This window comes from Ananas comosus, linkage group 4, assembly GCF_001540865.1.
Source record: "Ananas comosus cultivar F153 linkage group 4, ASM154086v1, whole genome shotgun sequence".
Taxonomy (NCBI): domain Eukaryota; kingdom Viridiplantae; phylum Streptophyta; class Magnoliopsida; order Poales; family Bromeliaceae; genus Ananas; species Ananas comosus.
The window spans coordinates 13,889,267-13,916,525 of NC_033624.1; the positions used below are offsets into that span (position 1 = coordinate 13,889,267).

At 36.9% G+C, this 27,259-nt stretch overlaps 4 protein-coding genes across 5 annotated transcripts; 3 read left to right on the forward strand and 1 right to left on the reverse strand.

Moving 5' to 3' along the window:
- On the forward strand, positions 258–2,016 carry LOC109708400 (uncharacterized protein At5g39865). Its single transcript, XM_020230122.1, has 2 exons — positions 258–726; positions 757–2,016. Exon 2 carries the CDS (start codon positions 810–812, stop codon positions 1,581–1,583), a length of 774 nt encoding a protein of 257 aa, XP_020085711.1. The 5' UTR covers positions 258–726; positions 757–809; the 3' UTR covers positions 1,584–2,016.
- Positions 7,467–11,614, forward strand: LOC109709222 (probable inactive receptor-like protein kinase At3g56050). Its single transcript, XM_020231331.1, has 6 exons — positions 7,467–7,879; positions 7,987–8,083; positions 9,005–9,507; positions 10,168–10,358; positions 10,440–10,572; positions 10,770–11,614. The coding sequence occupies exons 1-6, from the start codon at positions 7,798–7,800 to the stop codon at positions 11,354–11,356; spliced, it is 1,593 nt and encodes a 530-aa protein (XP_020086920.1). The 5' UTR covers positions 7,467–7,797; the 3' UTR covers positions 11,357–11,614.
- Positions 12,119–17,037, reverse strand: LOC109709663 (importin subunit beta-1-like). Its single transcript, XM_020231986.1, has 3 exons — positions 16,834–17,037; positions 13,119–15,542; positions 12,119–12,767 (listed from the first exon to the last, which is right to left on the reverse strand). Exons 2-3 carry the CDS (start codon positions 15,530–15,532, stop codon positions 12,569–12,571), a joined length of 2,613 nt encoding a protein of 870 aa, XP_020087575.1. The 5' UTR covers positions 15,533–15,542; positions 16,834–17,037; the 3' UTR covers positions 12,119–12,568.
- On the forward strand, positions 18,416–23,930 carry LOC109708604 (plant intracellular Ras-group-related LRR protein 8). Of its 2 annotated transcripts, XM_020230410.1 has the most exons (10): positions 18,416–18,693; positions 18,791–18,885; positions 19,293–19,460; positions 20,283–20,393; positions 20,538–20,638; positions 21,040–21,177; positions 22,023–22,071; positions 22,190–22,255; positions 23,011–23,130; positions 23,666–23,930. In XM_020230410.1, exons 1-10 carry the CDS (start codon positions 18,504–18,506, stop codon positions 23,783–23,785), a joined length of 1,158 nt encoding a protein of 385 aa, XP_020085999.1. In that variant the 5' UTR covers positions 18,416–18,503; the 3' UTR covers positions 23,786–23,930. The 2 variants fall into 2 exon arrangements, with proteins under 2 accessions (XP_020085999.1, XP_020086000.1); XM_020230411.1 differs by lacking the exon at positions 21,040–21,177.

The following is a 27,259-nucleotide window of genomic DNA, read 5'->3' on the forward strand; positions in this document are numbered from 1 at the left end:
CGCTGACGTGGCGCTTGCGTGGCAGGCGCAGGGCCATTTTTGCAAATTAAATTTTAAGAAGGCTATTTTTAAAATAAAAATTTGGCAGGGGCTATATGCAAAAAAAAAACCTTTGTTTGATTGGAGTCAGCAAAAATATGGTATTTAAGTCTATTTCTTATTTTAATAAGTTTATAGTTGGAAAAATTATTTTAAGTGTACTAATTAAATTTGTACGAAATAAATGATGCGTTTAAATATTAAAATTAAAATATCATGGAATAATTTAAATTAAATAAATTTAACTAAAAATTAAATTAATAAAACTAAATTTTTAAAAGATTGGACATCGAATTTAAAATAATTTATAATTTAGCTTAGTTTACTGTCGACGCGTCTCTTACAAGCCTATATAAGCTATAATTCTATGTAATGTGCTCCCATACGTTTACCCTTTTGACCCCGTCTCGTTCTTACCACTCAGTTTCTACAGAAAGAGAGAGAAAAACCCGGTTTTCTCTTTCCGCGAGCCCCCAAATTTTCCCTCAACAAACTCAACCAACCATTCCGGAACTCTCTCTCTCTCACTCAACCCCCAAAATTAGACCCTCCCCTCAAAAACTCTCGAACACATTTCCTTTCCTTTCCTTTCCTTTCCTTTCCTCAATTCCACGAAATTACTGCTCCCCCGCAAACTCTCTCCCCACCACCATTGTTTCCTCGTTGCTCGTTCTCGCGCGCGTCGCCTCTGCTTCTGCTTGTGCTTCTGCTTGTGCTTCTGCTTCTGCTTGTGCTTCTGCTTCTTCGTGCGGCTTCTTGGGGAAGCCCTAATGTGGCCGCCGTGGGGAAGAAGCCGCCGCGGCAAAGACGCTTCGCCGCGGCTCCCCCGCTGCCCCTCGTCGTCTCCTTCCTCGCCCTTCTCCTTCTCCTTCTCCTCGCTCAAGGACATCGACGCGCTCCTCAGCGACGGCCCCGGCCCCGGCCCTAACTCCACGGCGGCGGCGGCACCGCCGCTCCTCCACCGCGCGCGCTCCGCCTCCGGCTCGTTCCGATCGTGGCGATCGTTCTCCTCCTCGTCCCCTTCGTCGTCGCCCTCGTTCCACCCCGATCCCTTCGGCCTCGCCCCGGGCGAGGAGAAGCGGATCGTGCTCTACTTCACCTCGCTCCGCGTCGTCCGCAAGACCTTCGAGGATTGCCGCGCCGTGCGCTCCATCCTCCGCGGCTTCCGCGTCGCCGTGGACGAGCGCGACCTCTCCATGGACTCCGCCTTCCTCGCCGAGCTCAAGGGGATCCTCGGCGGCCGCCGCGGCCGCGACCTCGCCCTCCCCCAGGTCTTCATCGGCGGCCGCTACATCGGCGGCGCCGACGAGGTCCGCCACCTCCACGAGTCCGGCGAGCTCGGGCGCTTCATCGAGGGCGCCCGCCCCGCCGCCCCCGGGGCCTGCGGCGGATGCGGCGGTGTGGGCTTCGTGCTCTGCCGCGGCTGCAGCGGCAGCCGCAAGCGCTTCAGCGACAAGTGCGGTGCCTTCCGGAGCTGCGGCGACTGCAACGAGAATGGCCTCGTGCGGTGCCCCGAATGCTCCCCCCCTCCCGCCGCCGACTGATCGAGATCGGAGGGTCCGGGAGAGCAGAGATCGGAGAGGAGGTGATCGGATGCCTCATACAAGGGTTGGAGGGAGAAGGAAAGGCATGCATGATACATCTCCATAACCCAAACAAGGAATACGATTATAGCGCTTTGCGACGAATCGACAAGAGCTGAGATGTTGAGGTATTGTTATAATCTTTCTATCAATTTGAGCATCTCTTTTTTCTTCTTCTTTTTTCTTTTTGTTAATTAATATCTTATTGAGAAAGGAAATAATAGAGGAGGAAGGAGGCTTTTGAGATTTGTTTACTTGTGTTTGTTGTGAAAAAGAATGAAATTTTTTCTAGTTTTGGATGCTTCTTATGTTTCTAAATATATTATTTGATGATTTAGTCTTGTGGACACAGGGAAAACAGAGATTGACATTTGTGCAAGAGGCTATGTCACCTTGATTTGTTCTAACATTAGTTTAGTTTATTTGTTTGTTTGTTTGTTTGTTTTTTAAAATTACATACTCAAATTATCTAACTTTTGTTATCTTTGTGGCCATTTATTATCATTGATATGTTTAAGTGCAAGTATGAAATTCCTCCTGAAAATTTTTTAAAAAGTTCAATGTATTTTTCCAACAGTCCTATGAAAGAATAGGAAGAGAAAAGAATTTCTATTTCAATAACTTTTATTCTCATTTTAGTTGGAATTATATTACCATGTGTAAGTTAGGTAGATGGTTTGTTAGGAAAAGCGATATGTACTGTGTACAAAAAAAAAAAAAAATGATCGTAAGAAATCTATGTCTTAGATTAGAGACCTCTGCCTTACCTTCAATCAGATGATAACTATATATCTTCTCTTCTTTGATTTTCGTTTATAATCTTATGTGATATTTTTATGTGATCATAAATAACGTATGAACCAATTGCTAAAAATAAAATAGAGGAGATAGGACTGTGAATGCGTATTTTGGAAAGTTGACTACTGATGAATGCAAGCTGAAAAAACACTAGTAAACAAAATTGTGCTTCATATAATATATCAAGTTTTTGTATAAAATGTTTAATATTGCCTCTTAACCTAAGAATTGCTGCTCCTTATTTTCTTACATCTTTTGTGTGCTTTAGCTTTTTTAATGTTCTGGGTGAGTTTGATTTAGTGTTTCGTATACGAGTTTTCTCTTCCATGAGAAACTCGGAGAAGACACTGATCACAGAGTTGTATGTTCATACACTGCCATCAAGAATAAGATAGTGAGACATGATTGAATGATGGGTTATTTGATAGTCTGATTATAGAGCAAGTATTTGTTGTTGCATTATCGAAATGGAGCATGTAGGACATACTCTGTCCACCATCTTGAATATATGTTGTCTAACAATGTTGTGTGATTGGGTAGTGGGTTATTGGATACCGATGAATGCATGCTTTTATTGATCCCCACTTTTTGGAGACATGTATTTTCTTCTTATTCATGATATATTATATGTATATTATTCTCCAATATAGGGCTGTTAAGGGAACCCATCATATTAGGAGCTGCATGTGTTTGGTTCAGAAGTCGATTTTGTAAGAATTAGCTCAATTTCGTTGTGCAATAGACGAAGTTTAGTTTGAGCCTAGCCTCGCCTTTCGACTCAATTATGCTTCTGTACATTACTTTTTCCTAGTACTGCATTCAATTACAATGAAACTAATTGTACACGAAAATAATGGTAATATTTCAGTGAGGTTAAAATCTGGCATGCCCAACATGATACTTTGCAACTGAGAGGCGATGTGTATTGTCTTGGTGCTAATCAAAATTATTAATTCTTATTAAACTCAGTCAGTAATATGATTAAATTCACTAAATTTTTCTTTAAGAGTAGATCATCTTTGACTAATAGTTAGATGGATGTTCGCTTGGGAACCAGATAAGTTCTGACGTGTTTCTTTGTTCTTTTGAAAGCTACGGTATGATTGGTAACTCCAGTAGAACAGTAGCTGGTTTTTGAGTTTTGATGATGGCGATACTTGTCTTCGCCGTGTCGCAACGGTGAAAAAAAAGTTACAAAGATTAAAAAGAAAATTATACTTTCACGAGATTTAAATAATCTCCGATCTCTGAACTGGGGAAAGTTGGATTTTTAACCTACATTAATTGATGTTAACCACGTTTTCCGTTTAAAACCTTGGTTGAATCGAATGGTATGCTTTTGTAGAATTGTTTACAACTAATTCTTCATTTCACTCCTGTTGCTCCCACTAATTGCAAAGTGATCACGCCGATCATGTTCCAGAAAAATTTTGTTCGTGCTTGGCCGGTTTCAAGATGGTGCAGCAGCATCTCCATTACGAGATTCAATGAAAATTCTTAATAAGAGTCATAGATGGACGATAATAACGCTAACAAAGAAAGGTTTGCAACCTAACGATAATCATTGAAAAGTTTGTGAGTACCATAAAATTATGTTGTGAATGTTTGGGGACCCTTCGGTTCTCTCCTGTTTGTTTGATCTACTTCTTAAGGCCTAACCGTCTCATTTTTATGACTATATTTATTTTTCTAATAAATAAAGTGGGTAATGTACCGTTCATTTCTAAAAAAAAAAAACTTTCAATAATTAGAGATGGTTTAAGTTTTCGTTCATTTCTCCAAAAAAAAAAAAAATAAAAAAATCAGTAATTAGGTATGGTTTTAAGTCTTCGTGAACGACGACCGATCTAATAATATTTTTCTTTCTTTCCGTGAGATGATCATTTCTCTCTTGCGCTGCTCCGCTCAGAAACTTTTTGACAGGTAAATGGGAGAGAATTAAACAAAATTAATTGCATGGTCGGACATATTAATTTTTGTCCTCTTTTATTTTTTTGGATAAATCCTACCTAAAAGGAATTAGGAACGGAAGCCTGGTCCAAACAAAAGCCCATTATAAGCTTTAGCAAGAAATTGGACCACTGCAAAAACACAAGGGTCACGGACCGTGGAAAAGAGCTTGATAGTTGGTGTCGGAGGTTTCAAGTTCGAAACCTAATTATCTTATATTTTTAACAAAGTTTATTTTTAAAAAAAAAAATTGAATGAAGTGGGTTAGCTAGTGGTATGCTCTCTCTCTCTCTCTCTCTCTCTCTCTCTCTCTCTCAAGAAAAGAAAAGAAGGAAAATGTCTAATATATTTTGCTAATAGCCTCCAACTAATTGACCTAATTTATCACAAACATTGCAACCTACACACATGTATAACAAATATGGATAAGGGATGGCAATTGAGTAGTAGGCAGAGGTATTCTTCAAGGCAAGTTCAAGCTTGTGTGTGACATTTAATTGTTTTATTCATGTGTGACCCTATTAGGTGAATGTGATTAAGACCCACCACCTAATTTTGAGTAATAACATCATAATCCCACCACCCACCATTCCCTCTTCTAGCTCACTCTAAAAAAGATCGTTGATCTCATATTTTATGTTTTTTTCTTCCTTTTTTTTTTTTTCCATGTAAGTCACTGCATTTGCAAAATTGTGCAATTTCTCTTACAGAATTAGTGTTTGCATGAGTACTTGTGTGAGCATGCTCTTTTGTGAAGATAATTCTAGTAAAAGATGTGTGCAAATAAATAGGGTATTCGTATATATATTACCCATACTTCTTCTAGGGGGGTAAAGCTTTTTAATTCTTCTTTTTTAGTGTTGTGTGGGGGGTATGTATTCGAAGTGCTCAAACAAACCGTATTTCTCAGTCTATATGACAGAACATAAGCTACGTATATTTTTCTTTGTGGGCACTAGTTTTTTTTTTTCTTTGTTTGTTTGTAAATAGTCCAACAGTAGTAGTTCAATCGCTAGTAAACAATTTTATTGATGTTCGTTACATCCAAGTTGGCCAAGTGTCCAAGCAAAATTCCCCGGTGGCAGAAAATAAAGAATCAAAAATAGTAAGATGAATACAAATCAATGAACGGTTACCTCAGTCAACTTCCAACTAGAGTGAATTAACAGTGTATAAATAGATATGTATACTATAATATATATAATAATAATATATATATATATATAATATAATATAATTAGCTCATATGCTTTTTAAAAGTATTAAGTATTAGTACTTGTAAAGAATTTTTAGTCATTGGATTAAGAGATATATTGGTTTGATGATGGCCGCCTAGGGCTTGATTAGGTGGGTGGTTGCGTTTGAATATATACGATCTAATCGTTGAAAATGATCCGGTAGATCTAAACGGTAAAACTTACAAACATAAAGTCTTGGTGAGCTTTTAGCAAGTACCTGATAAGCTATAGCCTCTATATATAATATAAAGAGAGAGAGAACGAGAGAGAGAGAGAGGAGAGAGTCCCGTTGCTATCATGTTATTAATAGCAGGCGAAGCACCTGTGCAACCAATTGTTCCACCGGTAGATCGTACCCTTATTTAATCATTCTTCACCCATCTAGATCATACTATTCTCAGCCACAAACCACCCACTTCAACCTACTTGGGGCTTCCAGCACAATCCTCTAATTATACATCTTTAATCCAATGGTCGAAAACTGGTAGCACCAATGATTGGTGGCTATTAATAGCATATATAAGCCTAAGTTCTATATATATATATATAATATATCAATATTATATAAAAAATAGAGTCTGGTTATAGTACTTTTAATTATAAGTTTTTCGTCATTAAATTTATTTCTTTAACTAATTCCATTTTTTAGATTATACTATTCTATTTTCATAAAGTACATTTTTATATAAAGAAACAAGGGACAAAATTAAGGATAATTTTTTACTGTAATGATGTATTAATGATGTATTATACACTTCTTTTTCTGTAAGTTAGTTTCCAAGTACAAGACAAGAACAAATTATGACCGTTGAAGTAGAATTTGATAGCTTCTGTTCTCAATCACAAATTAACTTCTACGATACATCCCTCGCTTTTCACGGAATTTTCTATACCAAAGAGTGGTATCAATTTCTACAGTTGACATTAGGGCAATGACCTTTTCTTTTTTTAAAAAAAATATATAAATAAACTGATAAACATTATCCTACCTTATAAATGTATTTTTGACAATATTTTTATATAAAACATTTCTTTATTGGTTTGATGTGGAGACAAAAATATTCAATGACGACGTTGAAGAATCATAAAGATTTAATGACGCGGAGACAACAAGATTTATGCGAGGTAGTTGAACTCATTGAATATGCTTAAATAAAATAAGCCAATTCAAATTCGATTATCAAATTCCACCTTAAAAGAGTTTGAGGTTGTGAATGGGCCAAATTCAAAAATTTCATTGTATCCCACGAATTCACTGAGTCCTTGATCATGATATTCCCAAATTGCTAAATTTATTTTTTTCTCCTAAAATCACTCTTTGTCCCAATTTGGAATTTGCAAAAATGCATTTAATTTCATATTTTGAGAAGCCAAAAATGTTAAAACACTTTCACGACCACGGAAAACACTAACACAAAAACAAGAAAGCACTCAAAATTTCTGAACCATTCAAAAATAAAAATAAAAATTATATTTGAACTTCAAGAGTCCTAAATTAACTCTGAGCTTTTTTTTTTCTTCTTGTAACAAAGGGGCATAATTCTCATCCTAAATTTTTTTTAAAAAAAACTTAGGAGTTAAATTATTATATTTTATAAAAACCGTAAAAAAATAATTTTGATCATAATGATTTAGATACTACCAATCTGCGTTAAATGGTACTAGCAAAATTCTCTTTTTAAGCTAAATTTATTTTTTTAAAAAAAAAAACGAATCGAATAATTTATTATTATTGGCGCCGTAAAATTTGCGGCACGTGAGAATCGGCCGTACATGCTAATCATTTCTCAAAAAAGAAAAAATCTCTTTTTTTTTTTTCTCTCTCTACCGTATTCGTGCAAGAAAACCAGGGTGGTATTACCGTTCGAACACCTCCATCAAACGAACTAAAAAAGCTCCACTCAACCTCTCGAGAAACCCACCTTCGACCTCAAAAATCCCCAACCAAAAATTTTAGAAGCAAAAAAAATAATAATAATAATAACAACCCGATAAACCCTAACCATTTAATCCACTCCATCTCTATAAATAAGTAGGGTAAAGAAGAAAAGCTTAAATGCTCCTTTCATGGCGCCTCTTCCGAGCTCTTTGCTTTCCATCCTCAAATTTCTATGATTTTGTTCTCTGTTCATCCATTTGCTAGCTCGATCTCCATTTTTTTTGCATCGTGTTGTTGTTGAGGGTTTCTGATGGAGAAGCTTCTGGTAAGGGTGTTACTAGTACTAACACTGTTCCTGGGGTTGGACTGTGGCTACTGCGATAATGGGAAAGGTGAGGGTTTAATTTAATGTTCTTTTACTAGGGTTTTAGAGTTGGATTCGGTGGATTTGGTGTTTTGAAAGGGATTTGGTGTCTTGATCTTTGTTGTTGGATTGTAGGAATGGGGATTTTCAGATCTGAGAAGATGCGGGAGTTGGATTCGAGCGGAGCTTTGTCGAACGGAGGTGGAGGAGGCGCAGTTGAGCTCTCGGCTTTGTGAGTTTTTTTTTTTTTTTTTCATGAAGTGTAATTTTCTATATCTGCTTTATATGCTTGCATGCTCTTTAATAAATGATTTAATTTGTTTCTTTTTATATTTTTAGTATTCATTAAACATTTTAGTTAATCAACAAGAAATGAAGGAATTTAGGTAATGTTAACTAAGCATAGATGACACTGCATAATTAGCTATGTGATTTGAGACAACTTACAACATGAGATTTTAGGTCTCTGATCAATAGGATGAGTATAATCAGGGGATTAACTGTGTTTTTGATGGATTTATTTCCCGTGTTGTGAAAAAGAATTCCTCCTTTATTCTGTTGAATGCAAATATTAAAAGCATCGTTCTTTGATAGCTTTAATTATTGGAGAAATAACAGTTGTTTTACATTATATAGCGTAATATTAGAGTAGAAAGTTCTAAGTTGGTGTCCCGTCAAGCTTCGAGCTTTATTTAATTTTCTCTAAGAAGAGTCCTGAATATAAATATCTCTCATAGTTTAAGCTTGTGGAGTAAAATGGGCGTTTCACATTTTTTCACATATTCTTGCATGGAAGCCTAAGTAATTTTCTTTTATCATTCCTTGTATGCATCTCAATTTGGCTCCGGTAGTAAATGGAAGTCATTTAGTTCGTGATTTCAAATCTGTCACACTAATATGATCTCGTGGTTTTGGAGGTTGTGTGAACTGTTTCTTCAGAACTTGTCTATCAAAGTTCTCTGTTTCTGCTGAGCAGAGAACGACCAATTTTCCTCTCACGTCACATTCCTCGATCTTGAAATTACATTCGTTGTAGTCTTCATTTGGCAATTGGTATCTCTTTAATGAATCAAACATTTTACCTGCATGAGTTAAAGGTGTCACTGGAACAAGCAGAGAATAACTTAAGCCTTTACATACTTTTCCATGCTAGGAATACTCGAATTCCAAATATACGGAGATTTCTTCAGCTTGGCCGTGCATATGAAGGCGGACAACGTAATGACGTAGAGCGTCAGCCGAAAGTGCTCGCATCACCAGCACCAGCCCCAGCATTCATGGGAAAGCAACACCGAAAAGGCCATAATAAGGAGAATATCCTTATTCCACCATCACCAGCACCAATCTCATCTCTAATCCATTCCCCCTCAACTCCACCCTTCTTACCTACATCTCGACCCCTAGGATTCCCATCATCAGCAAAGCCTTCTGCACAAATATCCTTTCCACCTTCATTTAACCTAAATCCGCCTCCTATTGCCGCTTCTAACGTAAAACATGCAACTATTTGGCCTATCTATGCCTCAGTAGCAGCAGGGGTTTTACTTCTCGCCATATTGGCACCATTTCTTCTATGTTGCCGAGCCAGCAATGTAGTAACTGTTAGCCCTTGGGCTACCGGTCTAAGTGGGCAACTGCAGAAAGCATTTGTGACAGGTTTTCAATTAAGATCATGCATTACTCTCTCTCTCTCTCTCTCTCTCTCTCTCTCTCTCTCTCTCGCTCCTAATATGCTTGAGTTTTGGGTAAATCATGTTTTTGATACTCGAAGCTTGGGTCAAATACCAATTTAATCTGTCTCGCTGTCATGGGCATGCAGTTTATTAAGCCTACCAATGAAGTCCGCTCATTACTAGCCATTTGGGAATCGAATCGCAGGTGCCCACTCAGCTGTCTCATAGATAGCAGATAAGATTAGAAAATGGAGAAAATCTAAATTACAGGTATGGTACCTAAAGCTCTGCATTTATACCATATTGGTCATCATGCTTCACATCCATCCTGTCTAGGTATGGCATCTAATTGTAAAGACTACTGTGGTATAAATTCAAAATTCTAGATATTAAATTATAATTTAGGTTCTCGTAAATATTGCGCCTATTTGAGTTGGCTTCTTTGGTTTAGTTCCCAGACGGCAGACAGTCAGATAAGGGTGGACTTAATTGGTACATTTGTTGAAGAAAGGAGGCCTATAAGAGCAAGATTCTAAGCTATAGGGATTCACTTTGTATTCGAGTAAAACTTGAATGAGTAAGGCTGTAACTAGCTTTCATATTTCCTTATCTAACTTCATGAAATGATAAATAAATATTGAAGGTGTGCCTGCACTTAAAAGGTCAGAACTGGAAACAGCTTGCGAAGACTTCAGCAATATTATTGGTTCATTATCTGATGGTGTGCTGTACAAGGGAACATTGTCAAGTGGAGTTGAGATAGCAGTTATAGCTAGCAGGATAAAATCCGCAAAAGATTGGTCCAAACAATGCGAATCCCAGTTTAGAAAGAAGGTTTTAAACGATACTTTTTCTGCATCATAGCAACTATGTGTATGTAAAGTTCAACCTTTCAGAATTCTGTTGTGGTTTCAGGTCACAAGTTTGTCTAGAGTTAACCACAAGAATTTTGTCAACCTGATTGGGTACTGCGAGGAGGAAGAGCCGTTTACCAGGATGATGGTGTTCGAGTATGCTCCTAATGGGACACTTTTCGAGCATCTCCACAGTAAGTGGACATGGAAATCTATATCTTCTTTCCAGGGAATAAAAAAACGAAAAAAGTCATTCATTCAATACGATTACACATGACTATACTTTCTACATTCATAGTCATTTCTCTAAGCCATGTAGAATTTTACGCTATATAATGTAGAGCTAAAATTGTGTGACTAAGTGACCCATGATATTTGTTGCTTGTTGCAGTTAAAGAAACCGAATCATTAGATTGGCCAACACGCCTTAGAATAGCCATGGGAATAGCCTACTGTTTAGAGCACATGAACCAGCTAAGCCCCCCTTTCATTCTCAAAAACCTCGACACATCAACCATTTATCTAACAGACGATTTTGCCGCCAAGGTCTCGGATCTTGATTTTTGGAATGAAGAACAAGAAAGAAAGGCTACCGATTCTGATGACTCATTATCGTCAGACCCAGAAAGTGTTGTGTTCAAGTATGGCATAATCCTCTTGGAAATATTATCGGGCCGGTTTCCAGTATCGGATGGAAGTGGCTTGCTTGTGAACTGTGCTTTGCCCTACTTGAATCAGGAGAGTCCCATGAAAGAATTGATCGATCCAACCCTTGAATCATTTAATGAAGAAAGTGTAGATGCATTATGTGAGGTAATCAGATCCTGTATTGATTCCAAATTGAAGAAGAAACCCACAATGGGAGAGGTTGCGAGCAAATTGAGGGAAATTACGGCGATGTCACCAGATGGAGCAACTCCGAAAGTGTCCCCATTGTGGTGGGCTGAGCTCGAGATTATATCTTCGGAGATGAACTGAACGTGAATAGACATTTCTGTTTGGGTGCTGGTTTGTCCATAAGAAGTTTTTCAGACATATGAAATGCGCTATACATAATTTATGTTTATGTTTTTTTTTTCTTCTGCATATGATCGTAAGTCATGTACAGGAATAAGAGGTGTTTGATCGTTGACGCACATAGGAGTTATGGTTTGCCTGTTTTTGTGAAGAATGTAAGTGGAACACGATGATTGCTTGAAGAATACGAATTTAAATAGTGCATTGTATAATCTTTAACTCTGTCGACTAATATCTGTACTACGCCTTTTTGGGTCAAAAAAGGAATTTTCATATTGGGAAAGAAAATATGAATTAAGCTCCGCTGCAAATTTAAAATCTGATACAAATTTAAGCCCGGTGACTGCGAACATGAGATCTACACATGCACAGAGAGAGAGTTACGTGTATTGTTGATTGGAATCCAAACTTTGCATGGATAGCATCTAATAAAAAGTATTTACTAAAAAAAAAGATGAACTGCTTAGAAATTGAAGGCACTCTGGGTGAAGAATTTTAAGAGCTTTTACGTCAAAAAGTTTAGGACCATGGTGATAATTCAATGTAACTGCATAAAACTTATCCTATTTTAGGTTAAATTTGTCATGCAAGCTCTAACCGAAATCATAGTCTACTCTCTCCGTAGAATCCTAGTGGCTTCTATTCAAATAAAATAAGCAAGCTAGAAAACAAACAACTTAAAACTATAGAGTAAAAGAATGAGCAAATGAAGATGAAAAACAATAACACTGCTTCGAAAAAAGAATAAGAACATTGATCAAACAGTTTATCAATCAACAATTGACTCTAATACATAAGCCTGTCCAAAACACACCCAAACTTTCTCTACTTTGTCGGACATCTCAAGGATGAAGCATCAATAGTAATTTATCAACTAATACATTCCGCGATAAGTGGTTACAAGCCACGTGCAAGCCGGTGCATTAGACGTAATAATTCATGAATTCCCACATGCCACATCTATTTTTTCTGTTCCGTAAGAATGGCAAACCACTGCCATTCTATAGACCAACTAGAGAAAGTAGGAAGGGATTTGATTTAAAAGCACGGCATCCTATGATACACTGAACGGTAGGGACCTTTCGACTGCTTTTTTCAATTTTAGAAAACTATAAAACTTGAAACAACCTGACAACAAGCAGCAATTAAGTGTACAAAACGGAATGCTTCACCTCATGAAAGAAAAACTCGTCTGATCATTCCCTGCGCCCAAGTTGCAGTCTCCCTCAACTGGTCGTCATCAGACTGAAAAGATTCCTCCAAGAAATCGGAGTAGAAATGAGATTCTTTAAATAGGGCTTTCGTGGTTGGACCAAGCGCGTCTGCGAGATCCCCCATCACTGCAACTGCAGCTCTAGTCACTCCCTCATCCCTGCAAAACATTACCACCAAAAAACAAAAATCTTACTAGGCTTTCGTACATATTAACAAGATAATTACATGTATACTCCTTAGTAATCATCTACTAAGTCTCAAGTATATACACATGCAAATCCAAACTTTTCATATATGCGCTTAAAAATCTTCACTTTGTAACAAAAATGTCTCTTTTTGAAAAACCTTCAATATTAATCTGCAACTTAACAGTGTATATTTGTGACAATTAAGAATTTAGGTATCTGAGTAAACAGATGAGTTTGCTGGTATATATGTAGAAGTGCTACCTTAACTGTTTCGACAAACTGGAAACAAGGAAAAGTGTAGGGTTATTGGCATAAGCTACCTGTTCTTATCTCTAAAGACAGCTTCAGTAAACTTAAGGAGATTGCCTGCATAAGGCATCAAAAGCTCTGCCTTTGTATTCTTGAACCCCTGAAGAATACCAGAGTAAGCTTCAAATATGCCCCTTCTAAGCTGGTTCCCATAATCTAGCATGTCCTCATCACTAGCATCCAAATGAGAGCAAAGTTCAGCAGCACCTTGCAGCATAGGAATCGCATATGGCACGTACTTCTCAAAATTTTCACCAATTGCAAGGGCAATATCACCAAAGCACGAAAATATTGGGGGCTTGACAGAACGATGAAGCATTGCATTCGAAAGATCCTTAAGAAGAGCACTCATAATTCCATCACAAAAGGGAAGAACTTTCTCATCTAGGGCACGACAGATGTCACCAACCACACCTACAGAGATGGAACAGACTTGATACTCCTCAAAATTTTGTAAGCCCATCTCTAAGTACCTGTAGAACTCAGGCATGTACTTGGCAAAATCGGAACCGGTAGCATAAGCAAGAGCGCCAATCGCGAGCATTGCTTCTTCGTGAACAGAAGAACTTCGACAGGCAAAAACCCGGAGAAATAAAAGCATCATCTGATCAGCAGATTGAAGAATCAGAGCTTTGGAATCAGAGTTGCTCAGTTTCTGAATTATAACTTGAAGAACACCACACAGCAGGGCTTGAAGGTCGCTTTGCTTTTCCCTATCTTCAGATGAAATTATTTGGAGCTCTAAAGTTTGATTTAACCTCTTCATTATTTCATGTAGTAGCTGTGCAATCATGTTTGATGTTTCAGGTAAATTACTGCATCTAACCATCTCGTTCAATGTTTCATAAGCGGAGGCTCGAAGACGGGAATTGGTTGTGTCTGTACGATCGGCGGTAGAAAGGAGGGCTGAAATGGTGTCACCGAGGTAAGGGGTTAGCACTGAAGAACTTGGCTCATCTTCGTAGCCTTGAGCAAGGAAATAAATGGCCCCACAAACTTTCTCAGCTACATTAGGAACATCTCTTATGCTCTCCAACAGTACAGCCATTATGCGAGGAAGGTTTTCATTAGTTATAACCGGGTAGGCACTGGTTGGCGCGTGAAGAAGCTCAAATATCCTACCAAGGGTCCATGCTGTAGTGTCCTTGACATGACTATTTTGATCCTTCATTGCATTAAGCAAGAAATCAAGTCCTGAATGAACCAAGGGTGCCAGCTTTTCGACAGAGGGACCTTCAAGAATTGACCCAAATGCAAATGTTGCAGCCTCACGGTTGTGCCAGTCGGCCTTCATTATGTTCTCCTGAACAAAAGGCATCACCAAAGGCACTACTGCATCACCAACTGTCCTTGCAACAAGTCCAAGGCAGGTCCCACCTGCCATAGAGAGATTCCACATGCTGTCATCTTGATCTTGATCTTCCTCTTGTTTCAATAGTGATTCTAACAGCATAGGTACGAGCGATGGAAGAGCCTTTTCGATGAAGCGGTGATGAAGAGAAGAGCTCCCCTCATCAGCTCCTCCATACTCTTCTTGGATCGCGATCTCTTCATCACAGACTGTACTCCAAAATTCGATTGCCTGCAGTGCGACGGGCTCCTCATCTCCCCTCACGGCATTAGATGTTAAGTTGAACAAGCTTGGCATGAAAGGCTCCAAAATCTCGTAATAGGTGGAGGCTATTGATACAAGACATTCAAAGGCTGCCTGCCTAATCTCAGATTCTTTCGATACGGCAGTCTCACAGACAACCTTGATAATAAAGGCCCTCTCTAGCTCATTCTCAAAGTTCGTCTGAGCAAAATCAAGAGCATTGTACAAAGCTTTAACAGCGGCTAGGCGGACTTCGGAGCTATGCTCCTTTTGGTTCATGCCTTGGACAACAGCAGTAAGAACAGCATTTACTTGGTCCTGTTGTAAGTCCTGAGGGGATATCTCCTCGCAAACATATCCCAGTGCTTCCAATGTTGCTTGTTTCAAGGAAGATGCTGCGTCTTGCTGTGTCATATATGTTAGTAGCTTTGCAATAAGTTCCTGCCATTCTCGTCGTGGGATCTCAATTGAAGCAACCTTCGCAGTGACTTGTGATGAGGTGTGCCGAGCTTCAGCTACAGGCGACCCAAGTGTTCTTAACAAGGATTCCTTGATTTGAAACTTAATTGCGGGATCCACACTGACCCATCGCTGCGTTAATTCTTCTTTCCTTATGGAATCTTTTGCATCTAATGAGTTCTTGAGGATGATACCGGCAAGCCTTCGGGATGCTGGAGGCTTTTGCTCGTTTGATAACTCAACAGATAGTGCGAGGAGGAAATGAGGGAGATTCTGCTCCTGAAACTGCTTTAAGCTTTCCTCTGCAGCAGTACGAATTTGAGCGTCAGGAGATTGAGCAGCTAGTAGTATTTGGGTGATCTCCATTGCCATATTGAGAATACTGCAAAACAGAACATGACAAATTGGTATATTAAACTAATAAAAGAAAATAAAGAAAAGAAAATCAAGTTTTGCAAAGCACGAAGAAAATGAAATAGAGCAAAAAAAAGAATATATTCATATACAAACAACTCAATAAGCTTAGAAAAAATGGAGTTTTAAAAAAAGTTCATTCACATTAAAAATTTACTTTTATTTGTGAATTTTGATGTGTATCTAAAAGTAAATAAATTTTATTATGTATTGAAAACCATAATAGATTTTCTTAAGTTTGGTTTATCTATTTAAATTAATTAAATAGATTGGAACATTTAAATCATGTCAATACATAAGATGAACAAATATTGAGAGATAAAATTAAGTAAAAATGTATAGAGATGTCACTTAAATTCTAATTTAATTTAATAATTATATGAAAGAAATAGGATTACTCTTGGTAGCCATACAGTAGGATATAAAAAACAAAAAGTACATATATTTTGAGAATAAAACTTGACAAACTCAAAGCTTGTATTCACTCTTCTATATAACAGTGAAAAACAAGAATCATGAAGAACCTTTGCCAAAATTATTGATACAGTAAAACTGAATTTTACAATATTTTAGACACTAAATTAACATTTCCGCAAGTAAATCCATTAATGCCTTGATGGAAACATTGTTTCCTAAGCCACCATCACAGTGAAACCACAACAAAATTTTTCCAAGCAGACAAGGCATACTCAAAAGAACAAAGAAAAAGGAAATCAATAATATAAAAAACAATACAAAGAAAAGCAATTCCAATAACTCATGCAAAAGTAGCACATCTACTTACTGAACCAATATATTTCCCAATAAAATACCAATATTTAAAATGAAATTGGAAACGGATTAAGCAAAACAGCAGGGATAAATCATCCTGTGCTAGTAATCAAAAAGACGAACGTGGCATTAGACCTCGAAAATTGCATTACACGAGTAATACTTCCACAAAAGTGCAATCTGATTATGGTGAAGGGTGCTATAACTACCAATCCAACAGAACCCTATCGCACATACAAAAACCCTAAACCCCGAATCCCCGTATCAAAAAGGAACGCCCACAACAACCATAATCAGAGCCCAAAGGAGGACATACTCATATACCGAAGTGAAACCCTAACACGCGAGCCACAAAACAAGCATAAACCCTAACAAATCAACCGAGGACTTAATCCGCAAGCCAAAAAAAAAAAAAAAAAAAAAACCCGTACACAATAGAATCCAAAGAAAGGAAGAAACCCTAGATCAGAGATTCGAGTGGTCGATACCTTCGATCGATTGATGCGCGTCCGAACCCCTCCTCCACCGTTCGAAGTATTTAGTACTACACGCCGCTCTTTGGTGGCCTTTCGCTCACGGCGCCCTCTGCTCTACTGGGGAATGGGAGGAGGGAGAGGGGGACGAGAAGAGTCGGGGTGGGGGAGTGGTTGCGATTTTAAAAGGCTTTTCGAATCGACGGGGGAGCGGGAGGGAGGCGCGTGAGCAGCGATCGGAAACCCTAATTTTTGAAATGCGTCGTCTCGCACGTGGAGGGGACGATTGCAATCTAGGGCAATTATTTCCTACACGCGGTGTAGCACGTAATCGTAAGCCCATGGTTTTCGATGCCTTGTTAACCAATAAAGTTTAAGAAAAATCGCTTTTTCGAGTCGGTCTCTATAGACTAGGTATATACAACGAATGTTTCTCGGCGGTGCCACGTGCCCCTCGACCATCAGGAGTGGAGCCCAAATGGGCCCCCACAAGTTTCAAAGTGGGCCTCTAAAGAAGGCCGAACCCACTTGTTGGAATCCGTTGTGTACCACTTTGACCCGCATTAAAATGTTGTTAAAAACTACAGAATTTATTTATGTGAATTATTGATCATTTGAATTTTGCTACACAACCTTTTAAATTTTTAAATTTGCTATCAAATATTTTCAATTTGTTTGATTTGAATAAGCCAATAATATTTGATTTAAAATTTAAATCAATTACTTATTTTAATAATCTTATAGTTAAGAAACTTGTATAAAGTTTACTAACTAAATCTATAAGAATAAATAATACATTCAAATTGTAAAGTCAAAATATTATTGACTGATTTAAAATCAAATAAATTGAAAGATTGAATAATCAAATTAAATTTTGAGAGGTTGGGTAGGTAAAAGGATTCATGATCTAATTAAGTTTTGCACGTTTTTAATTAAAATGTTCAACTTTGGTTAAAAAGATTATTTTTTTATTTTTAAATTCTTTTAATCTTGTTAAATCAAATTAAGAATTAATAAAAAGCTATGATTTCTACTATTATAATTTTACGGCTCAAAATATATTTGCAATATAAAATTTTTCATATACAGAAAAAAAAAAAAAAGTATTGAAGAAAAATATATATTGTAGTCCAATTATATACTTTATGTATAGGGTGATGAATAAATAAATTTAGAAAAAACTTCAAATACCTTTCACGTGATTTCGCATATTTTTATTTTAGTATCACGTGGTTTAAAGTGTATCAATTTAATATCTCGTAATTTTTTTTTTTTGTCTTCTCTACTATTTTTTTTAATTAATAAAAAAATTAAAATTAAAGGATACTAAAATGAATATTCAATAAACTTAAGTAAAATATCTAAAATTTTTAATATATAATTTAATAAAATATTAACTAAGAAACTGACAGAAAAAATAAAAAAAAATCATATGGCACTAAATTAATATATTTTAAACTATAACATATTAAAGTAAGAAAATGTAAAATTATAAAAATAATATTTAAAATTTATCTATAAATTTATAATAATAAATAATAAAATTATAAAATTGATAAGTCGAGAGTGGAGACACTTTATTTTGCGGTAGTTTGATTGCACGTAAGAATAGTTAACGTGTCACGGACTCGAGCGTCGGAGCTGGAAGAGTATCCTCACGCACACGCTCGAGTAGACCAAGAGTGATGGAGATGGAGATGGAGAAAGGAGGAGACGCATCGTCTCCGGATCCCACGACCATCATCGTCCACCTCAAATTCTCCGGTCGCACGCTTCCGCTCTCCGTCTCCCCCGACTCCACCGTCCGAGAGCTCAAAACCCTAATCCAACCCCTCACCAACGTCCTCCCCCGCGGCCAGAAGCTCATCTTCAAAGGTGCGTGCCACAAACCCTAGATCGCTCATCCTTGATATCTTCCCGACGGCGGTGAACGGACGATCGGTGATGGGATAAACCCTAATCTCCACCGCAGGAAAAGTTCTCGCCGACGATTCGAGTCTAAGGGTGCAGCAACTCACGAATGGATCCAAATTGATGCTAATCGCTTCTCAAGGCCTGCATCAAGGGGTAAATATCGTATTTATATTGCTTCCGCATTCAATCCGGTGTAATTTTGTGGTTTATTCTGGGAAATCGAAGTGTGTTAGCTAAATCATGGTGGACTGAATCCGATAAAGATTAATCTGATTCATTTTTCCGTAGTATTTAATGTTTTGAGGTGTGGAATATTGGAAAATTTGTCTTTTTGATAGTTAACTATGCATCTATTTTAATTATGCTTTGAATTCAGCACTCTTCTGTGGTTTACTGTAAGAAATTGGGTCAGAGCGAAATCAAAGTTATCGAGCCCTATAATCATGCTAAATTGATTCATTTTCATGTTGTATTTGATACTTTGAGCTGGGCCATGAATTACATTATTTTTTAAGCTTCTTTATTTTACTAGCTTGGTAAATGTACTAATGTTTGAACAGGATGGTCCCATTACCAAAGATGCCATCACTTCACCATCAACCAACACTAGGGCGAAGTTGTATGGCAAAGATAGCCAAATCCATAAATCTCAGACTGTAATCATTAAAAGTCGGTCTGAACGTTGGAGATCAACTGGTGTTGTAGCCTTGTCAGAGAGCAATCTGAAGGTATGATGTAAAACTCATTGACAGTTTTCCTTTTATTTTCTATTGTTTGCTTTCACTATGATTCCTTGGTAAAAATAAATCTGCACTGTTTATGTAATATGTAGTGACAGTGTCTACTTAGTGCATGAGCTCAGTTCAAAACTTTCATTGGTAAATAAGTCTTCATTCCATATATAATGGAGTATGCTGACTTAGCGGGTGTTTAGGGTTAATAAAGTGGAGAAACGTGAAGTCGCTGTCTCCATGCTTATTTGGAGTTTGCTTGAACCAGCGACTTCATACTAATATTGGACAAAGTCAAAAGAATGGAAGTAAGGCCCACTTTGGCCGGATCCCTCCTTTCTATGACATCCAAATAAGGAACTTGTGAGTTACACCCGACAGCCGCTGCGGGCACCCAACTTCAATGCAAATAGCAGATGTGCTTAGCTGAAAACTGTTTGCTTTCCGATGCTTTTTGAATCAGGACTATTTTGTTCTATGCTTGTGTGTGAACAAACTGTTAGGTTCCCCTCTCGATGTCTAGCTTTCTTTCATAAAAATTGATGTTTATCATTGTGTAGTTTTATTCTCTTCTATTGCTTAATTTATACTATGGGACTTTATGTGGTCCATTGGAATCATATATGCTGAAACTTCCATATGTGAGTTGATTTCCACATGCCTATTTGTGCTCCTTTGATATCTGCAAAATCCTCTCAAGACTCGATCATTTAATGGAGTATTCTCATTTATAAGGATTACAATTATCTTCTCTGTTTTTTATTATCACCATCTTACGAGGAACTTTGAGATCTTAGATATTTGCTTTTCTACTGATAGGCGGTACCTGAAGAAGTCTGGGCTTGTGGTTCCTCAATACGAGTATTGGACATCAGCACCAACTCTATTCAAGATATTCCGATTAAGATCAGTGCTCTAAAATCTTTAAATGTAATGATTCTTATGTTAGTATGTGGTCAAATATTTTTTTAAGGCTATCTAGCCCTTATTAGTTATCAGACCTTGCTTTTGCTATATTTTCTAAACACAACAAATTTCTAGCGGACATTTTAATGTGGATCTTTTTCCTTCTAGAAATTAATTTTGAATGCCAATGGTCTGTTGGATGAGAACATAAGCTGGGAAGGTCTATCATCACTTAAGGTTTTAACACTTCTTTCGCTCAATCAAAACCGGTGAGTATGATTCCATTTGGAGTTTGTGGTTAATGTTCCCCACTTTCTCTTTGTCATAGTTTTATCTGAGCTTTTGTTAGTATACTTGATTCTGAGCTGGCTATCAACTTTCCTTTGTCCTATTATAATTATTTTCCCTCGCCTGCTTGAGGGGAAGACAGTACTATTTATGTTTCCCAATTACTAAAGGAAGAGATCATGTAGCCCCTGAGTACTAAAGCCATGGACCTAGCAAAAGTACTTCCATGTTCTTCTGTTCGCATTTTGCAAATTGCTGTATTATTTTCTCATGGATTTTTATGTATTCTTTATTTAATAGCCCAGCCATGTCTTTCACAAATTTTAGAAAACTACATATTGCTATAAGTTTGTAGTGCAGTAACTATTATGCCCTTTTGCAGATTAACTACTCTGCCCTCCACGTTGGGTTCACTGACATCTCTTCGTCAACTTCATATTGCTAATAATAAACTGAAAAGCTTACCAGCTGAAATGGGATCTCTGTCACAGCTTGAAATTCTAATAGCAAGCAATAATAGGTGATGCATTGTGATAACTATACAATTCTGTGTTTTGTTGGTTATACTTGCATTAGTTTGTGATTTTTTCTCTCTCTCTAGTCATATTAGTAACCATTTTTTCCCCAAAAAAGAAGGAAAACAGATGGAAATGCCATAGTTGCAAATATTATTGCAGTCAGAATTGAGTTTTTTAATGTAACAAGAAAAATGCATAATCAGGATAGGCTATAGACTCAAACTAAGGAAAGAGGAGATCACCGGGACTGTTGTAGCCTTAATGGGAGGCATAATGCTCTAATTCTGGAATATTTCCAGAAATTTCTGGAATAGGGCAACAGTAGAGTCAAAAAAGAAAAAGATAAGAACCTGCAGATCTGTTGAGATTGTTGCCTATCTTTTTAAGATCCGAAACTGATGGTTGACAGTGATAGCAAGTCAAGTTCTGTGGCTGCTCTTGATTTGTGTGTTGTCTTTTTGATAGTTTATAATACAGTTTATAAAAAGTTCGTTGGGTATAATTAAACTAATTTTATTCAAGTCTTTCTATAACTTTGAGTTGTGACATGATATTTGAAGAGATGGTTGTTCATAGCCTCTTTTTTTTAAAAAATTTAGATTAAAGTATCAGATAGGTCCTTGAAAGTTTTTCATCGTTGCATGAGTTTGACTAGGATTGGATGTACAGAGTGCAAAAGGTTCACAAAGAAATGTAGAAATATGAGAATTTCGTAACCTAGAGATGGTAAAATGTTGCTGCTTGTACTACTTTAGTTCCGTTATTCTATCAAATGGATTTATGCAGTTAAAAAGTTTTGTGCTTTGATGCTGATTCTTATTTGACATGCTTTTTCTTCTGACGGCAGGATAACCTCATTGCCTTCTTCTATAGGCAATTGTCGTTCTCTTATTGAGGTCGGTGTCTTTTATCCTTGGAAAGTGCAATATCAAGTGATGCTTGAGTCAAGCAAGATTATACAAGCTTCATTCAATATAAACTGATTTTTGCTACATTTGCTGTTGAATTAAGCAGATTGATTTATCATGCAATCTTCTGGCTGAGCTACCAGAAACACTTGGAGATATCTGCAATTTGAAGGTTTTACTTTTTGCTGTCTGTGTGAAAGAATTCATGAGAATTGTGAATGATGGAAATTTTTACAAACAAATAGTTGTTTGAGAAAAAATTTATGAATTTTTTTTCTCTTCTCATTCCTTTAGATGAGGCTCTTCCAAAGCACCTTTGAGTGCTGTTTGTGAGATTATGTATGGTTGTGAATATGCACCACGTGAAGGTCATTAATGTTGGTTTTGCAGTGTTAATGAGAGAGAAAAATGTCTTCAAGCAAATCACAAGGCTTGAAACAGAAGAAAGAATTATTCTTACATTATTTTTGGCGTGTAGACTATACTAAAAGGAAAAAATTTATTGTACACCACTATTTAATTAGTAATTATTTGCACCACATTAATGTGCGATGATAATTAGTTAACAAGCTCTATAAAACACCTGTATGATTATGAGTGTTTCTTATATGTTAAGACTTTCCTCTGATGTCTATGCCTCGCGCCTTGAGGCCTTGCTTATGCTATTCAAACTCTCTCTGACACGTCACCCATTGGAAACAGTAGAGTGATTGCGTAATTGTAATTGATTTAGTTTTTGCATAATATTGAGCACCTCTTTGCCTGTGATGTATGTCTTTCATAATATTGTTAATTGTCTTAATTGAGCTTAATATCGGGTTTTGTTACTTGGCTATAATCTGTATTGGTTTCTCTAGTTATGCATAGTGGCTATAATTTAAACCTTCACTAACCCTTTTTTTAACCTATATTGTGATTTTGAAACAGGCTTTGCATCTGAGGAACAACGGTATTAAATTTCTACCTTCAACATTATTCAAGATGTGTTCTCAGCTCTCTACACTTGATCTCCATGGCACAGAAATCACAAATGACGGTCTTCGGCAGGTATGGAAAATTTATTGGTACCTATTCTGTGTTCTATTTTAGTACAACCTAGGTCTTATTGGACTTTGACATCATCTACGTTCTGATTTATCGTTCTTAATATCAGAAACATCACTTTTATGTGTTTAAACCATGTCAATTTGTATCACATGACATGTATTATAGGTGCTGCACCTAACCTTGGTCCTGGCCAAAATATTGTTAAAAACTTAAAAACAATCACCAGTAGAAGAATACGATGAACCAATTAAGAGCGTATGCAGATCTGGAACAACACATGAGATGTTAAAATCATTTGTTAACTAGATGAGATTTAGTCGGCTATTTAGGCCACCTCAGCTTTTCCTCTTCCTTTGTGGCCTACATGGTTTACTATGTTTTCTGGAATACTGATTAAACTTGATTCTGTTTGCACACATTCACCTCTATATTAGGATTAAATGACAAAAATTAGTATCCCATTTATGTTATCTTGTAATATGTTCTTCCACGGCATGTTTGTTGTGTGCTAATATTTCTGTATCCTCTTCAATAGATTGAAGGATGGGAGGATTTTGATAACCGCCGTCGACTAAAGCATCAGAAGCAACTCGATTTCCGGGTGGGATCATCAGGAGTATTTGATGAAGGTGCCGATGACAATCGGGGCTCGTAGCTTTTGCATTTTTCAGAAGCTCTCTATTGTCTTGATTGTGAAAAATATTTGACAAATTTCATAATTAGTGGGCAGTAGATCAAGAATGGACATTACTTGAGTACTTGTATTTTATTTCAAAATTCAGGAAAAAATAATTATTTTAAAATATATTTTTATGAACTATTTATTGCACATGCACTTTTTCTGGTTTTTGAAATCTGGGCCGCACGTGTTAGAGCGCTGCGATCACAGAAGATTAATGCCCAGACTAGACTAGACTTGGTGAACCGCTTCATTTAAGAGGGCCGCGATGGGCCATAAATGTGCGGCCTAGCAACTTTGTCGGATTGGGTTGTGATGCAAGTTGATCCGAATCCAATAAGAATGTGCTCAAATTGCCAAAACGAATGTTTGACTGCAGGTACGTAGGAAGATCGTCACGTTTTTAACTTTTATAATAATGAAAATATTTTCAAATTATTGGAAGAATTTTTTATTTTTTTTTTATGAAATTAGATTTAGATTTTGTTGTTTGAGACTTGTTGGACGTTATTTTGGTGTCAAAAAATGGGTTGTAGAAGAATGTGCTATTTAAGGAGTTGAAACGTTGTAGAAGGATAATTCTGTTATAAAAAATGACAAATATTTTATTTATTATCATCCATAAGATATAATAGTTCAAAATTTATCTACAATAATATTATTATTATTATAGAAAATTTAAAAAAATTGTATGGCTGCCACACATATGACTCAAATTCAAAGGATAAGGTCATAATAATAATATTATTATTTTTCACATTTTATTTCAACTAAGGGATGCCTTTTTTAAAAAAGAAGAAAATTTTCTTTTGTTTAAACTCGTTTAAAAGAGGTATATATTGATATAGATATGGGTATAGATAATTAAATTATTTTTAAATTTAAGTGCTGATCCCATTAGTATTGTTTGGTATTAATTATCGCAATAGGATTCCCGATGGATAGATTCGCCCTTTCCTAATCTAATCCCATATATTCTATATATATATATATGGGTAGATAGATAGGGTGCATGCATGGTAGTCTCTGGGAATCCTGGGTACTGATTTCTTTTGCTTAGCAGCATGGCCGTCTCTTCTTCTTCTCCCCATGTTGTAGTTGTAGTTTTCCCCAGTGTCGTCCGAAGCTCCTCCAAAGTCGATCTATTTGCAAACATCCTCCCCACATCTCTTTCTCCTGCGATCTCCCCTTATCCTGCGGTCTCCCTTAAACTGGGACTGGGTTCCCAACGAACCGCCGCTCTTCCCGTACAATCGCAACACGGATGTGCATCATCCGAGAGTGAACTCGCCTTCTATCCTCACAAGTTCGCCCAAGTCCTGGCATTTTTACGGACTCTTCCCGACGTCCGCACAAGATGTCGGCAGATCGTACGCTACGGCCAACAGCTCCCCCTTGTCCCCACGCCTTTCGTAGCCGCCTCCAACAGAGTGGAGGTGGAGGGCCTCCCCGCGAGCTACAACACTTACGTCCATGCGCTCCTCGATCCCAGCGATCCCTCGCTGGTTTATTTCTACGCCCACTCCGACGCAGCTCACATCAGGGGCCTTGCCATCATCCTCGTCGCAGGCCTGTCCCGGTCGCCCGTGCAAACCATCGCCGACATGTCGCTCGCACCGTTCATGCTGCTCATCGGGCAGAGCCTTTTGCCTGCGCGCTGGTGCAGTCAATTCGTACTGCTGCTGGAACACATGCAGCGTAGAGCTCGCGAGCTTATTGCTAATACTAATACTGGGAGTAGTAGCAATAAACATCATGTCGTGGAGGAAGATGTTCTGAGTATCATGGGATTGGGAAGTCTTCACATACCTCTGGAGGACGAGATTGACAAGACCCGTGTGGTTCATGAATTGCTAGGCAGGGATGAAAAAGGGGTTCATGAATTGCTAGGCAGGGATGAAAAAGGGGATGACGACGGCGATGATGTCCACGTTGATCGTGACGACGGCGACGGCGATGATGTCCGCTTTGATGATGTTGAGAGGAAAAAATATGATGAGAATCCGTTCGATTCAAATGATAACGAGAATGATGGGCTGTCGTGGAGGGTGAAGAAATATCCGCCTATGCATACAGTATTATATTTTGACGACGATGAGGCTTCAATCGCATCTACAACCCCACCCCGATGGGGGTAGATTAAAAAAATATATATATATTTCTCTTTTTCAATTTTTGTTAATTTAGTTAATTAGCCTTTTAGGCAAAGTACGTATTCAGGCATCTATTGCATTTTATTAGAAATATATAAACTATTTGAGTTGTTTCACGAGATATATTTAAATTTTTAACTTTTATTCTGTCCACTCAATTCTATATAGGAAAAAAATGTATAAAATTTATTTAATTACGAGCCATTTAAAATTGACCATCAAATCTTTCAAAAATTTAACTTTAAAAATTTTTAATTTACTTAATTTGAGTCTATAAACAACACTTTAACTCTAAAGTTTTCATTAATTATTTTCTGTAACTCCAAAAATTTAATTTCTTTCAAAAGTTACTGTTTCATGTCTGTTTCTATAGACTAGGCCTACAGCCCTTAAGTTTCAAAGGTCCAACCTCCTTGTTGGAATCATGTTATACGTACCACTTTGACCTGCATTAAAAAACATTACAGAAGTTATACGAACTGTTGACAATTTTGAATCTTCCTATCAAACTTTCAAAATTTTTATTTTGCTGTCCAATATTTTTAATATGCTTGATTAGGTAAGTCAATAATTTTTTTGACTTTAAAGTTTAAGTTAATAAGTTATTTTAATAATTTCATTATTATGAGAATATACTAATTAAACCTGTAAAAATAAAAGACGTACATGTTAAGTTTTAATTAATAGGAGTCAAAATATCATTGACCGACATAAATATATATAATAAAATTAAAATTTAAAAAAATTTGATAGGTAATTTAAATCGGTTCAACATGATTAAAAGATTATTAATTTTTATTTTTTAATTAAATTAAGAATTAGTTAAAAGTTATAATTCCCATTATAATAATTTTTACGGCTCAAAAAGTAGTTAGAATATTAAATTTTGGCCAATTTGAATAAAAAATTCACTAATTTTGAGGCTTTGCAAAAGTAAGCTGTCTTCTTGGATTTTGTAAATTCGGATCGAATTTTCAGAAAACTTATTTTTTTCTTTTCTCTCAATTTTTTTTTTTCTTTCCGATCCTCCTTCATTGCATGTGCGACTCCGCGATAGTAACGAGGGTAGTGCCATAAAGGTGAGAGATCGCAATGAGGGTAGTGCCATAACGGTGAGAGATCGCAATAGTAAAAAATAGATGCAAAAGATAAAAAAATATAAAAAGAATAAATAATTAAAATGATAGAAAAAATATTTTTTTCTCAAAAAAAAAGTGAAGAACTAAAGAAAAAAATTAATGAAATTGTATTGCACTGTTTCATAAGAACGTTATATTGTTTTATACAAAAATTATAC

Coding starts and splice junctions, on each gene's coding strand:
- LOC109708604 (XM_020230410.1), top strand. CDS start 18,504: ATGGAGATGGAGATGGAGAAAGGAGGAGACGCATCGTCTCCGGATCCC. Junction 18,886..19,292: donor CTCAAGGCCTGCATCAAGGG/GTAAATATCGTA, acceptor ATGTTTGAACAG/GATGGTCCCATTACCAAAGA. Junction 19,461..20,282: donor TGTCAGAGAGCAATCTGAAG/GTATGATGTAAA, acceptor TTCTACTGATAG/GCGGTACCTGAAGAAGTCTG.
- LOC109708400 (XM_020230122.1), top strand. CDS start 810: ATGTGGCCGCCGTGGGGAAGAAGCCGCCGCGGCAAAGACGCTTCGCCG.
- LOC109709222 (XM_020231331.1), top strand. CDS start 7,798: ATGGAGAAGCTTCTGGTAAGGGTGTTACTAGTACTAACACTGTTCCTG. Junction 9,508..10,167: donor GCAGAAAGCATTTGTGACAG/GTTTTCAATTAA, acceptor TAAATATTGAAG/GTGTGCCTGCACTTAAAAGG. Junction 10,573..10,769: donor ACTTTTCGAGCATCTCCACA/GTAAGTGGACAT, acceptor TGCTTGTTGCAG/TTAAAGAAACCGAATCATTA.
- LOC109709663 (XM_020231986.1), bottom strand. CDS start 15,532: ATGGCAATGGAGATCACCCAAATACTACTAGCTGCTCAATCTCCTGAC. Junction 12,768..13,118: donor GTCTTTAGAGATAAGAACAG/GTAGCTTATGCC, acceptor AATGTTTTGCAG/GGATGAGGGAGTGACTAGAG.